We start from the raw sequence: 12,735 nt of genomic DNA, 5'->3' as shown, positions 1-12,735 counted from the left end.
CTACCGAACCACCCACCGCCCACCCATGCCAACTTCCGACCTACCGCCGCCCTCCCCCCTTTCTGCCCCTCTGCCTTCACCATCCCCCATCTGTGCATTCCACTCCGTTCGCTCCCTCCCGCTTGGCGCCCATCCCACCCTCCGCCCTCGCCCTCCGCCCCTGCCCTGGCTGGCCTGGGTGGCAACTCCTCATCATCACGCGCCAAGCGGGAGGGAAGTGGATGGGGCCCTGAGCCGACCTAGCCCCAGACGGAACGGGGCGCCCAACACGTGCCCGGATTACTGTGCCTTCCCCGGGTGCAGCCTTTCGGTTCGTGAAGGGTCGGTGCGAGTCGTGCTTTCCTCGATCCCCCGCCCTCCCCCGCCATCTCCGCCGCTTTGGCTCTACAGCCACCACCGGGAGGCGGCGAGGCGAAATCAGACTCGGTCGAGAGACCCCAGATTGGCATCCATGCCTCTCTGGACAGGGTGGCCCGCCACAACGACCCCTGGAATTGCGACTCGCCGCTTTCCTCCCGCTGTGATTCTGTGTGAGCTCTGTGTCTTGATTTGCCAACAACATACCTAAAACTGGGGACCGCACTTTCTCGTTCAGCCGACCAAAGGTGGGCCCCACCTCGTAGGCCCAGCGCGCCACGCCGGAGCCGTGTCGCGCCAGTAGGCTACGTCGCAAACACGATGCCTGCCACTCCGACGGATGACACAATCAGTGACCTGCTCAGCAACATGGTTGTCGACGCCGGTGGCCACGTCGGCGACATTTGCATTCGCACAAACGCCTCGGGCTCGCGCAGCGTCGTTGCCACAGCACCGATCGCCGAGGGCGACAAGCTCCTCGCGGTGCCGCGCGCGCTGATCCTCGCGTCCTCGTCGTACGAGGAGCTCCGCGTGCAGCTGCTCCTCGAGCGGCGGCGCAGCGCGATGATCACTCTGCAGCCGGTCGGCGACGAGAGCCTCGCCTACCTTGCGGCGAGGACCCGCTGGTCGAGCTGGCTGCGGCTGCTGCCGCCGGCACACGGGCTGCCGATGGAGTGGGAGGAGGGCCTCCTCGCCTCACTCGGCGACGCGCTCGAGGCCTCCCTCCGCGCCGAACGGGCAGAGCTCGAGCAGGCGTTCGGCCGCGTCGATCGCTCCGTCCTTCCAGGCCTCACGTGGAAAGAGTACCTCTGGGCGGCAGCGACGTGCGCGAGCCGCGCGGCCCACCTCGAAGAGGGAGGAGGCGGTGGCGGAGGAGGAGGAGGAGGAGGAGGCGGAGGCGGCGGCGGCGGCGGCGGCGGCGGCGAGGGCGGCGGCGGCGAGAGCGATGGCGGCGAGAGCGATGGCGGCGAGAGCGATGGCGGCGAGAGCGATGGCGGCGAGAGCGATGGCGGTGGTGCGGGCTTCGCGATCGTTCCGTTCGGCGACTTTTTCAACCACTCGCCCTCTGCAGCGCCGTCGCATGCCGGCTACGACGCGGCCGCAGGCGAGTACGTCTACTATGCTGGGGCAGCCCTCGGCGCGGGCGAGGAGGTGGTTGTGTCCTACGGCTGCCACGACGACGCTGTCCTCCTCGCCTGCTACGGCTTCGTGCCTCCCTCGAACCCGCACCGGCGCGCGCCGCTGGCGCTGCCTCTCGGCGAGATGCCCGAGAGGCGGAGGAGGTGGCTGGCAGAGCATCAGCTCATCTCGGAGCACTACCTCACGGCCGACGGGCCCTCCTGGTCGCTGCTCGCGGCTGCGCGGCTGCGCGAGGCGAGCGAGGCGGAGGTGGAGGGCGGCGGCGCGCTCCTGATTCTGGAGGGCGAGCCGCCCTCCGCCGCCGCAGAGGCGCGCGCCCTGCGCACGCTGCGCGCGCTCGCGGCGGCAGAGCTGGGCAGGATGCGGGCGCTGGCGGGAGGGGAATCGGCGGCGGCGGCGGAGGGCGCAGCGGCGGAGGGCGCGGCGGGCGGGCGGCAACCTGCCCGCGAGCTGGCGAGGCGGTACTGCAGCGCGCAGGCCGGCTGCTTGCATGCCGCGGTGGGCTGGCTCGACGCGGCGCTGCGCCTGGCGGAGGGGGAGGAGGGCGCGGCGCCTTGATGGACCTTGGGTTAAGGAAAGATCAGGTAAACCGAGGCTGCTGTCTCCACACACATGAGGGCGAGGCTCTGTGTCCAACTCTCGCTGTGTCCGCGGGACGGGCTATTCATGCTAGCCGCCCTACCACTCAAAGAGCCGGAACCCAACGATCGTGAAGCACGTGATGGCGGGAGCACGCGGAAATCTGAGCTGCTCCGACGCGGCCGTGCTAGCGGCTGAGCGAGGCGAGGAGGCGGCGGTGCTGGCGTGGCTCGAGGGCGGCGGGCGGGTCGACGCGACGTACGAGAGAGCCGGCGTGAGCGGCCTCACGCTGCTGATGGGCGCCGCCGTGCACAGCCAGGAGCGGGTGGTCGAGTTGCTGCTGCGGCACGGGGCGGAGGTCAATATGCAGGACAGCGTCGGCTACACCGCGCTGATGTACGCCGCCCGCAGCGGCCACGAGCGGGTGGTCGAGCTGCTGACATGGCGCGGCGCGAAGGTCAACCTGGAGAGCAGCGGCGGTAGCACCGCGCTGATAGCCGCCACCCTCTTCAACCACCCCGCCGTCGTGCGGCGCTTGCTGCGGGCGGGCGCAGACACGGCGGCGCGCAATGCGTACGACATGACGGCGCTGCAGTGGGCCAAGGAGAATGGCCACGCCGAGTGTGTCGAGGCCTTGGCTGAGGCGGCGGCGGCTGCAGATGGCCGGGCAGGGGCGGCCGGCGTTTCCTCGGGCGCGACAGCGGCAGCGGTGGACGCGCCGCTGCTCGGCCAGCGCGTCGTGCTCGGCGGACTCTCGTCCCGCCCCGAGCTAAACGGGCAGCGGGGCGAGGCGCGGAGCTTCGAGGGCGGGCGGTACGCGGTGGCGCTCGAGGGCGGCGGCGAGAGCGTGCGGGTGCGGCCGGGTAATCTGTCGCCGGCGGCGGCGGGGCGGGCGTCGAGCAGTGCCGCGGCAGTCTCCGATGCGGTCATCGCAGCGGCTGAGCGAGGCGAGGAGGAGGCGGTGCTGGCGTGGCTCGAGGGCGGCGGGCGGGCCGACGCGACGTACGAGAGAGGCGAGGCGAGTGGCCTCACGCTGCTGATGGGCGCCGCCAACTACGGCCACGAGCGGTTGGTCGAGATGTTGCTGCGGGGCGGGGCAGAGATCAACCTGCAGGACAGCCTCGGCCGCACCGCGCTGATGCTCGCCGCCTGCCAAGGCCACGAGCGGGTGGTCGAGCTGTTGCTGCGGCACGGCGCTGAGATCAACCTGCAGAGTGGCAACGGCGGCAACGCGCTGATGGTCGCCGCCGTCTTCAACCGCCCCGCCGTCGTGCGGCGCTTGCTGCGGGCGGGCGCAGACACGGCGGCGCGCAGTGCGAGCGGCAAGACGGCGCTGCAGCTGGCCAAGGAGGAGGGCCACGCCGAGTGCGTCAAGGCCTTCAAGAAGCACGTCCAGGAGGTGGTGGCGGGACGGCCCACGGCGACGGCAGCCGGCGGCGAAGGCGCAGGCGGCGCTTCCTCCGGCGGCGCTTCCCCGGCTGGATCGAGAGTCGCGATGACGCTATCTCCAGCGGTGGCGGCGGGGCGGGCGTCGAGCGGTGTCATGGCAGCCCCCGATGCGATCGTGGCAGCGGCTGGGCGAGGCGAGGAGGAGGCGGTGCTGGCGTGGCTCGACAGTGGCGGGCGGGTCAACGCGACGTACGAGAGACGAGGCGTGAGCGGCCTCACGCTGCTGATGGGTGCCGCCAGCAACGGCCACGAGCGGGTGGTCGAGTTGCTGCTGCGGCACGGCGCGGAGATCAACCTCCAGGACAACGTCGGCGGCACCGCGTTGATGCACGCCGCCCTCTTGAACCACCCCGCCGTCGTGCAGCGCTTGCTGCGGGCGGGCGCAGACTCGGCAGCGCTCGCTGAGAATGGCAAGACGGCGCTGCAGCTGGCCAAGCAGAAGGGCCACGCCGAGTGCGTCAAGGTCTTAGCTGAGGCGGCGGCGGCTGCAGACGGCCGGGCAGGGGCGGGCGGCGCTTCCTCGGGCGCGGTAGCGGCAGCTGTGGACGCACCGCTGCTCGGCCAGCGAGTCATGCTCGGCGGGCTCTCGGCCCGCCCCGAGCTAAACGGGAGGCGGGGCGTGGCGCAGAGCTTCGAGGGCGGGCGGTATGCTGTGGTGCTCGAGGGCGGCGGCGAGAGCGTGCGGGTGCGGCCGGACAATCTGTCGCCGGCTGCAGCGGCGGAGCAGGTGTCAGGCGGTGCCGCGGCAGTCTCCGACGAGGTCGTGGCAGCAGCTGAGCGAGGCGAGGAGGAGGCGGTGCTGGCGTGGCTCGAGGGCGGCGGGCGGGCCGACGCGACGTACAAGAGAGGCGAGGCGAGTGGCCTCACGCTGCTGATGTTCGCCGCCCGCGGAGGCCACGAGCGGGTGGTCGAGCTGCTGCTGCAGCACGGCGCTGAGATCAACCTGCAGGACAGCAACGGCGGCACCGCGCTGCTGCTCGCCGCCTTCTTCGGCCATGAGCGGGTGGTCGAGCTGCTGATACGGCGCGGCGCTGAGGTCAACCTGCAGGACAGCAACGGCGTCACCGCGCTGATGATGGCCGCCTTTTTCGGCCACCACGCCGTCGTGTCCCGCTTGCTACGGGCGGGCGCAGATGCGACGGCGCGCAGTGCGAGCGGCAAGACGGCGCTTCAGTGGGCCAAGGAGAAGGGCCACGCCGAGTGCGTCAAGGTCTTGTCGGAGGCGGTGGCGGCGGCGGAGCGCCGAGCAGGGGCCGGCGCTCGCTCGGGCGCGGCAGTGGCAGCGGTGGACGCGCCGCTGCTCGGCCAGCGAGTCGTCCTCGGCGGCCTCTCTTCCCGCCCCGAGCTGAACGGGCAGCGGGGCGAGGCGCGGAGCTTCGAGGGCGGGCGGTACACTGTGGCGCTCGAGCGCGGCGGCGAGAGTGTGCGGGTGCGGCCGGGTAATCTGTCGCCGGCGGCGGCGGAGCGGGCGTCGAGCGGTGCCGCGGCAGCCCCCGATGCGGTCATCGTGGCGGCGGAGCGTGGCGAGGAGGAGGCGGTGCTGGCGTGGCTCGACAGTGGCGGGCGGGTCAACGCGACGTACGAGAGAGGCGAGGCGAGTGGCCTCACGCTGCTGATGGGCGCCGCCAACTACGGCCACGAGCGGTTGGTCGAGATGTTGCTGCGGGGCGGGGCAGAGATCAACCTGCAGGACAGCCTCGGCTACACCGCGCTGATGCTCGCCGCCTTCTTCGGCCATGAGCGGGTGGTCGAGCTGCTGATACGGCGCGGCGCTGAGGTCAACTTGCAGGACATCGGCGGCCTCACCGCGCTGATGTTCGCCGCCCACATCAACCGCCCCGCCGTCGTGCGGCGCTTGCTGCGGGCGGGCGCAGATGCTGCGGCGCGCACTGTTGACGACAAGACGGCGCTGCAGTGGGCCAAGGAGAAAGGTCACGCCGAGTGCGTGCGCGCCCTCGAGGAGCACTCGTCGACCGCAGCAGAGGCTGAGGGGGAGACGGCGGTCGCAGAATCAGCCGAGCAGGCGGCGGCCGCACGCGAGGCGGCGGCGGCTGCGGCGGCGGCAGAGGCGCGCGATGCTGCCGAAGCGGCGCTGCGCGAGGCGGTTGAGGCGTGCGGCCGAGGCGACGCCGATCTCGAGGCGCTCAGGGCGGCGATCAACGCGAACACCCAGGCCGCCGACGGCTCGGAGGCGTTGCGGGCGGCGCGGCGGCTGCGCGACGAGCTGGCGGAGCGAAAGATCCGCGAGGCCAGGGCGCTGAAGCGGCAGCGGCAGAAGGAGGAGAAGGCGGCGGCGAGGCAGGCGGCGGCGGCTGAGCGGGCAGCGGAGGAGGAGGAGGCGCGGGTGGCGGACGAGGCGCGGGCGGCGGACGAGGCACGGGCGGCGGACGAGGCGCGGGCGGCGGACGAGGCGCAGGCGGCTGAGGCAGCTGCGGCGGCGCGGGCGGCGCGGGCATCGGAGGAGGCGGATGCGGCGGCGCGGGCAAGGGAGGAGGCAGAGGCGAGAGCGAGGGAGGAGGCGGCAAGGGAGAGGGAAGAAGCGAGGATGAGGGCGGCAGCGGAGGCGGCGGCTGTAGAGGCGGCAGTGGCGGCCGTGGCGGCGGCGGAGGCTCAAGAGGCAGCGGCAGCGGAGGAGGCAGCGGAGGCAGCGGCGGCGGCGGAGGCAGCAGCGGAGGCGTCGAGCGTCGCCGCCCTCGCCGCCGCCGCCGCGCCGCCCGCCGCCGTCCCTCTCGACGAGCTCACCGCGGCGACCGAGGGCTTTGCCGAGGCGCGCAAGGTGGGCGAGGGAGGCTTCGGGCGCGTCTACCGCTGCGACGCGCTGCCGTCGCTGCCGCGCGTCGCTTGCGGGTTCGCCGTCAAGACGGCGCTGGTCGGTGTCGGCGCCCAAGGCCTCGCCGAGCTGCAGAGCGAGGTGCGCACGCTTAGCGAGGCGTCCCACCCTTCCTTGCTTCCTCTCCTCGGCGTCTGCTTGGCGCCGGCGAGAGCGTGCCTCGTCTACCCCCTCTGCCGCGGCGGCAGCCTCGAGGACCGCCTCTACCGCGCTCCAGCCGCGCTGCAGCGGCTCCGCATGCTCGGTTTCGAGACGCCGCCTCCGCCGCTCTCCTCCGCCGCACGGCTCCGCGTGCTGCGCGACGCGGCGAGAGCGCTGCACTACCTGCACACGCTCTCGCCCATGATTCTGCACCGCGACGTCTCGGCGGGCAACATCCTGCTCGACGAGCGCGGCAACGGCTACCTCGCCGACGTTGGCCTCGCGCGAGCGGCAGAGGCGACGGCCGGCAGCAGCCAGCAGGTCTCGCACCTGTCGACGCAGCGGATCTTTGGCAAGCCTGGGTACATGGACCCGATCATCACGCAGGATGGCCAGGCCAGCGTGCTGACTGACGGCTACGCGCTCGGCATCACGCTGCTCGTCAGCCTGACCGGCCGCGGCGCTCTCGGCTTGCTCAACGAGTGCGACGATGCGCTGGAGGAGCCCGACACGGCGGAGGCCATCGCGGCGGCCGACGCGGGCTGGTCGGCGGCGCAGGCCGAGGAGCTGGCGAGGCTCGTGGTCGGGTTGGCTCTCGTGAGGAAGAAGAAGCGGATGCCGCTCGCAGAGGCGCTGCCGCGGCTGGAGGCGCTAGTCGAAGCGGCGGGGGAGGTGGAGGAGACGGCTGGGGTCGAGGAGCGCCAGTGTGACCTCTGCTGGAACGCGCCGCGTTCGGTCCGCTTCGCGTGCGGCCACGCGCTGTACTGCGAGACATGTGCGCCGCGCGTGCTGGAGCGCGACACCAACTGCCCGGCCTGCCGCCAGCCGGCGCTGCCCATCGCCGCAACTGGGACACAGGTGGCGGAGCAGGCGACGTTTGTACACCAGCCGCCCTCGCGCACCGTGCCCCAGGCTCAGCCCGCGGGCGCCACTGCGGCGGTCGGTAGGCGAGGGGGGCGAGGGGGGCGTGGACGTGGCGGGCGGGGCGGTCGGGGCGCGGTCCCATGATGGGTGACCCGAGCCCTGTGCGCCAGCGGCGCTCTTTGGGGGGGGGTTACACGGCGGCGAGCGCGGCTGTTCAAGCCTCACTCGCACCGGCCTCCAACGTACAGTCGGAGACCCGACGAGCGCCGGTGGGGACTAAAGAAAGGATTCCAGCCCGGCTCGCCGCCGGTTAAGGAGAATAAAGTACCTACAAAGCGAGCACTTGAAGCCCCTGCTTCCGCGTGGAAGCCGGCGTTAGAGTGCGCGGGCCGTCTAATAACAAACAAACACGAAGTTGGCAGCTTCTCCTAATTGCGACCTGCGTTTGCTCGACTTCGAGACGTTCGGCGGCTTCGGGGACGGTGTCCGCAGAATTCTTCGGCAGGCGGCGGACCAGCTGAGTAACAAACTTTCGCACGCTCAGCACCTCGATGAGGTCACATGGACCACCAAGAACTGGCACGGGCTGCAGATGCAGCGCTTGTCTGTCGTTCTCCACACCGCCGTGGCGTGGCAGACGGTGAACGAGCTAGCGTGCGGGGACAGCGGCATTGTGCACGGTGCTAAGTGCATTGCCGTTCTTAACGGAGTCGCTTAGGCGGCTCCGGTGGTGTGCCGGTGATAGTACTAGCACGCGCCAGTTCGCACCTGTGTCGAGCCTGTGTGCTGTGAGACGGAGTTGTTTTGTTTAAATTCTCCTACTTCTCGGTTGATTACAGCGGCGTCAGCCTCAGCGACGCCCACCGTCTCGGCGGCAACGCAGCCCGTCTATGCACTCATCGATCGCGTGCTCGGATCGCACCAACATTTCCAGCTCGTCATCGAGCCAAACATCGAGCCGCTTTGCTTCCGGCTTGCCGACATAGATGACCTTCCGGGTGAGATCATCACCGTGCACGCGCAGGACGCCTCGCTACTGGCCGCGGGCGTCGGCTGGTTTCTGCGCGAGCGCGCAAACATGACCATCGGGACGTTTCGTTGGGGCGGCTCCCGGCTCACGGTGCCCAAAGGCAGGTGGCCGCAGATGAAGACGACTGGCGGACCGGCGCACGTTTGCAGGCAGGTCAAGTACTCTTACATGATGAACGTTTGCACGCACTCATACTCGCTCGTGTGGTACTCGTGGGAAAAGCATTGGCAGCCGTTCCTCGACTTTATGGCGCTGCGCGGGGTTAACCTCTTTTTGGCGCTCACAGGCCAGGAGGAAGTGCAATATCGCGCGCTGCAAAAACTTGGGCTGAGCGACCTGGAGATCCGCGGCTGGTATAATGGCCCCGCCTTCTTGACCTGGTCTCGTGGGCAGAACGAGTACGGCGCTGGCATCGCGGGCCCGCTGCCGCGCTCCTTCATGCGCTCGCAATTCGACCTGGAGAGGCTCATCCTCGACCGTGCGCGCTCGCTCGGCATCATCGGCCAGTTGCCTGGCTTCCAGGGTAACGTGCCGATCCAACTTAAGGCGAAGCTAGCCGACGCGAACATCACCAAGCAGGGCGACACGGGGTGGATGGATTCGCTCGACCCGCACTTTGCGACCATTGCGGACGCGTGGATGGCCGAGCTCAAGGCGTCGTTTGGCCTCGCCGACCATTGGTACCAGCTCGACGGTTACTTTAATGGCGGCACTGCCCCGTGGATGCAGGACCAGACCCAGAACGACACCCACAACCAGATGCACAGCACGACTCGTGTCAGGCAGGACATCACGACGACGGCACCGCCGCCGCAGCCCGACCCACTCTGGGTGAAGCGCGGTGCCGCCGCGTATGCTGGCCTCGCGCGTACCGATCCTGCTGCCATCTGGTCGTTCCAGGGCTTCGCGTTCGAGTTTTGGAAGAATACGCCGAACAGGGCGGCGGCGCTCAAGGGCTTCATCGACAGCGCGCCAAAAGACAAGTTCGTCATCATCGATATGGATTATGGCGAGGGCGAGTGGCTCACTAAGTTCGACTCGAATGGCTTCTGGGGCACGCCTTTTGTCTGGTCGAAGCTGCACAATTTTGGCGGCACCGACGGCCTGCGCGGCAATATGACGCGCGCATTTGAGGTGCCGGGCCGCGCCGTGCGCGCCACGGGCGTCAACATCATCGGCAGCGGGTTCACCGGTGAGGGCATCGACCAAAACCCCGCGTACTATGACATGTTGCTCGACAACCACTTCACGCTGCCGTCGCCCTCATCCATCTCCGAATACCTGTCCGTACGTGCGCTGCGCCGGTACGGCCTATCCGACCCTGCCGACCCGGCGTACGCCGCCGCCGCAAAGGCGTGGACACTGCTCGGTGCTTCGGTGTACACGCAAGACCTCTCGACGCAGGACCGCTCCGGAGTGCCACACCTGAAGCCATCGGACGTTTGGGCGTTTGGCAAGGACCGTGCGACGCCGACTGCCAAGATGTGCCTCGTCTGGCAGGCATGGGGGCATCTGATCGACGTGGCCTCCTCCCTCTCCGCAACCACCGTGGCGGCGGTGGGCAGCGGTAGCGGTAGCGGCCTCGGCAGTGGTGCGGAGGCGGCGCTCGACGAGCCGCTGCGGTACGACTTGATCGATGTCGGCCGCGAGGTCCTTGCGCAGATCTCCACGCCAATGGCAAACAACTTCTCCGCCGCGCTCGACGCGAAGCCCGTCGCCGTCGCCGCGCTCGACTCCGCCGCCGCCGCCTACCTTGGCATTCTGGCCGATGTAGACGAGCTCGTCGGTGCCGAGACTTCCTTCTTGCTTGGGCCGTGGCTTGCGATGGCGCGCGAGGTCGGCAGCGCCGATACCACTCCGACGCCACCAATGCGAGCGACTGCACAGGGCCAAGCTATCCGACCATCCCGAAGGAGGTCGTCGGCTGCGCTCACTTTTACGAGTGGAATGCGCGCAGCCAGCTGACGACGTGGAACCCGGTGCCATCGCGCGACACGAAGAAGCGGCCGGGCGGCCCGATTGACTACGCGTCGAAGCACTGGAATGGCCTAATCAAGGACTATTACCACGAGCGCGCGAAGAGGCTGCTCGGCCTAGGCAAGGCGGCGGCCGCCGCGGGCAAGGCTGTCGACCCGGACGCGATGGAGGCTCTGCTGGCGGAGCACGCGTACGAGTTTCAAGTCAACACGACAGCCTACCCGATGGCACCGACGAGCGACGCTCTCGCCACGTCAAAGGCGATGCGCGCCAAGCACGCGTGGCGATTCGCCACTTGCGGAGGGCCTTGACTGTGAGGAATTGTTTATTTTACCCTGTACAGATCATCACACACTGCCTGCATGTATATAATTGCTTAGTTCATTCTGACAAACCGGCACCGGCGCATGTGATGCTGATGGGTCAGCACGCGAGAGGTGTGTGCGCGTACTTGCACGCCGGTAGAGAGAGCAGAGACGCACCACCCTGCTCTCGCATGCAAACCGGAGTGCGGGTCAGGAGGCCCTAAAACGGCGGGAGGGGTAGGGGTGCCGCTGTAGGGGTGTGGAGGGGTCGGGAGGGCGGGAGTGTGGACCGTGACCTAAAGCCCTCCACCGATAGAGGTGTCAGGCGGCAGGGCCCAGGAGGGGTGGGGGCTTGGAGGGCTGGCCAAAAGCGAGGCGTGGGAGGGGTCCAGTGGGCTAGAGAGGGCTGGAGGGGTCGGAGGGGGCTAGAGGGGCCGGAGGGGCTGTGCGGATGGAGGGGTCTGGAGGGCTCGGGGGGCCTGGAGGGCTCGGAGGGTGTCGTCCGGCAAGAGGGTCACTAGCGCGAGGGGTGGGGCTCGGGAGGGGTGGAGAGCTCGGAGGGCTCGGAGGGCTCGGAGGGCAGAGAGGCACGAGGGTGGCGCTGGAGGGCTCGGGAGGGCTCGGGAGGGCTCATGAGGGATGGAGTGCCCGGAGGGCTCGGAGGGGCGAGCCACCGAGCCGGGCTCGGGGGGCTCGGAGGGCTCGGAGGGGTCGGAGGGGTCGGAGGGGTCGGAGGGCTCTGGGGGCTCGGAGGGCTCGCGGAGGGGTGTGGAGGGGTCGGAGGGGTCGGAGGGGTCGGAGGGGTCGGAGGGGTCGGAGGGGTCGGAGGGGTCGGAGGGGTGTGGGGGGGTGTGGAGGGCTCGGAGGGCTCGGTTAAAGATACCCTGCAGGCATACGGAAGTGGTGCAATACACATCATGAGGCGTTTCCGTGGTCCTGTGCGCGGACGGCCCGCGGGGCGAGCCTGCGGCGCTATTTTAACCTGCCCCGACAGAGTCTCTCGATACGGCGCGCGGCGGCGCCGCACCCAGCAAGCTGGGGCCGCTCCTTACGGACTCGTCGCTGCGCTCCTCAAGGCAAACACGAAGCGCGTTTGGTATTCGAAATACCTGGGGTTTCCGCTAAAACGGAAAAGCGCCACAGCCTCCAGACACACACACTCATATGGAGCTCCTCGCTCGCCCGCCTGGCGGCGGCAGCGGCCATGGCGACGCTGACGGCGGCGGCACTCGTGGCGGTGACACTCGTGGCCGCGGCGGCGCCTGGGCAGCAGAGAGAGCTGTCGCTGCAGTGCTGGCGGCAGCTGGCGGCGGTGGCTGGGGGCGGCGGCTGGCGGCGACATTGCTGGCGGCAGCCATGCGGGGGCGGCGCTGCTGTGGCGGCGAGGGGGCGGCGTTGCAGCGCCCTGCCGCAGCAGGCCCGCCCGGATAGCACTGGCAGTCTGCCGGCGCGGCCGGCGCATTCGAATGCGCCCGCCGCGCCGGCAGACTGTTGGATGGCCACAGTCGCGAACGTGGGTGAAGTCGTGCGGCGCAGAGACCAGCTCATTCGCCGTCGCCGGTCCCTCGATCACGGGCGCCGTCGCCGGTTGACCCACGTCCATGGGCGGATTCAGCAGGCCTGCAGCCCTCCAGCCCTCTAAACCCCTCCGACCCCTCTAACCCTGTCGTGGCGGGCACTCTCGGCAGCCCCGCGCCATTCTTTTTTTGCGAACCCTCCCGGAGGCCCTTCCGACCCCTCTCGAGCCCTCCCGCCACGAAAATCCTCTCTTTGTCCGACCGTCCCTCCGAGCCCACCCGGCGCCCGAGCCCTCTTGCCTATCACCCGAGCTCGGGGGGGCGGCGAGCCCTCCTGCGTCCTGGACCTCACCACCCCTCCCGCCTCGCCAAGCCCTCCTGACCCCTCCCTCCCGGAATCCCGGTGGACCGCTCCACTCTCCCAGTTGAGCTAGCCCTATGGGACCCTGTGGAGCCCTCTCGACGACGATCCGACGGGGACCCCTCCAGCCCTGAGGGCTGGCGAGTTTTCCGATCTAAGGGATGTAAGCTGGAGGGCTCGAGGAC

At 69.7% G+C, this 12,735-nt stretch overlaps 3 protein-coding genes across 3 annotated transcripts in view; all 3 read left to right on the top strand.

Annotated features, from left to right (window-relative positions):
• The window catches only part of EMIHUDRAFT_195669 (hypothetical protein), a gene marked incomplete at both ends in the record, with an annotated part of 2,300 nt that extends 245 nt beyond the window's left edge, over positions 1–2,055 (top strand). The window contains 3 exons of the mRNA XM_005775466.1: positions 662–1,134; positions 1,468–1,746; positions 1,975–2,055. Coding sequence (XP_005775523.1) covers positions 662–1,134; positions 1,468–1,746; positions 1,975–2,055 — 833 coding nt within the window. The remainder of the gene's footprint in view (positions 1–661; positions 1,135–1,467; positions 1,747–1,974) is intronic.
• A 4,015-nt stretch (positions 2,056–6,070) lies between these two features.
• On the top strand, positions 6,071–6,964 carry EMIHUDRAFT_61194 (hypothetical protein; the record flags this gene model as incomplete). The annotated part of the gene is made up of 1 exon (XM_005775465.1): positions 6,071–6,964. A coding segment is annotated over one exon (894 nt), but the record flags the coding sequence as incomplete, so codon positions are not given.
• A 147-nt stretch (positions 6,965–7,111) lies between these two features.
• EMIHUDRAFT_308426 (hypothetical protein) lies at positions 7,112–7,504 on the top strand (the record flags this gene model as incomplete). Its single annotated transcript, XM_005775464.1, has 1 exon — positions 7,112–7,504. One exon carries the CDS (start codon positions 7,112–7,114, stop codon positions 7,502–7,504), a length of 393 nt encoding a protein of 130 aa, XP_005775521.1.
• Positions 7,505–12,735: the final 5,231 nt, after the last annotated feature.

This window comes from Emiliania huxleyi (genome assembly GCF_000372725.1).
Source record: "Emiliania huxleyi CCMP1516 unplaced genomic scaffold EMIHUscaffold_3, whole genome shotgun sequence".
Taxonomy (NCBI): domain Eukaryota; phylum Haptophyta; order Isochrysidales; family Noelaerhabdaceae; genus Emiliania; species Emiliania huxleyi.
This window is presented reverse-complemented; position numbering and strand designations above follow the sequence as displayed.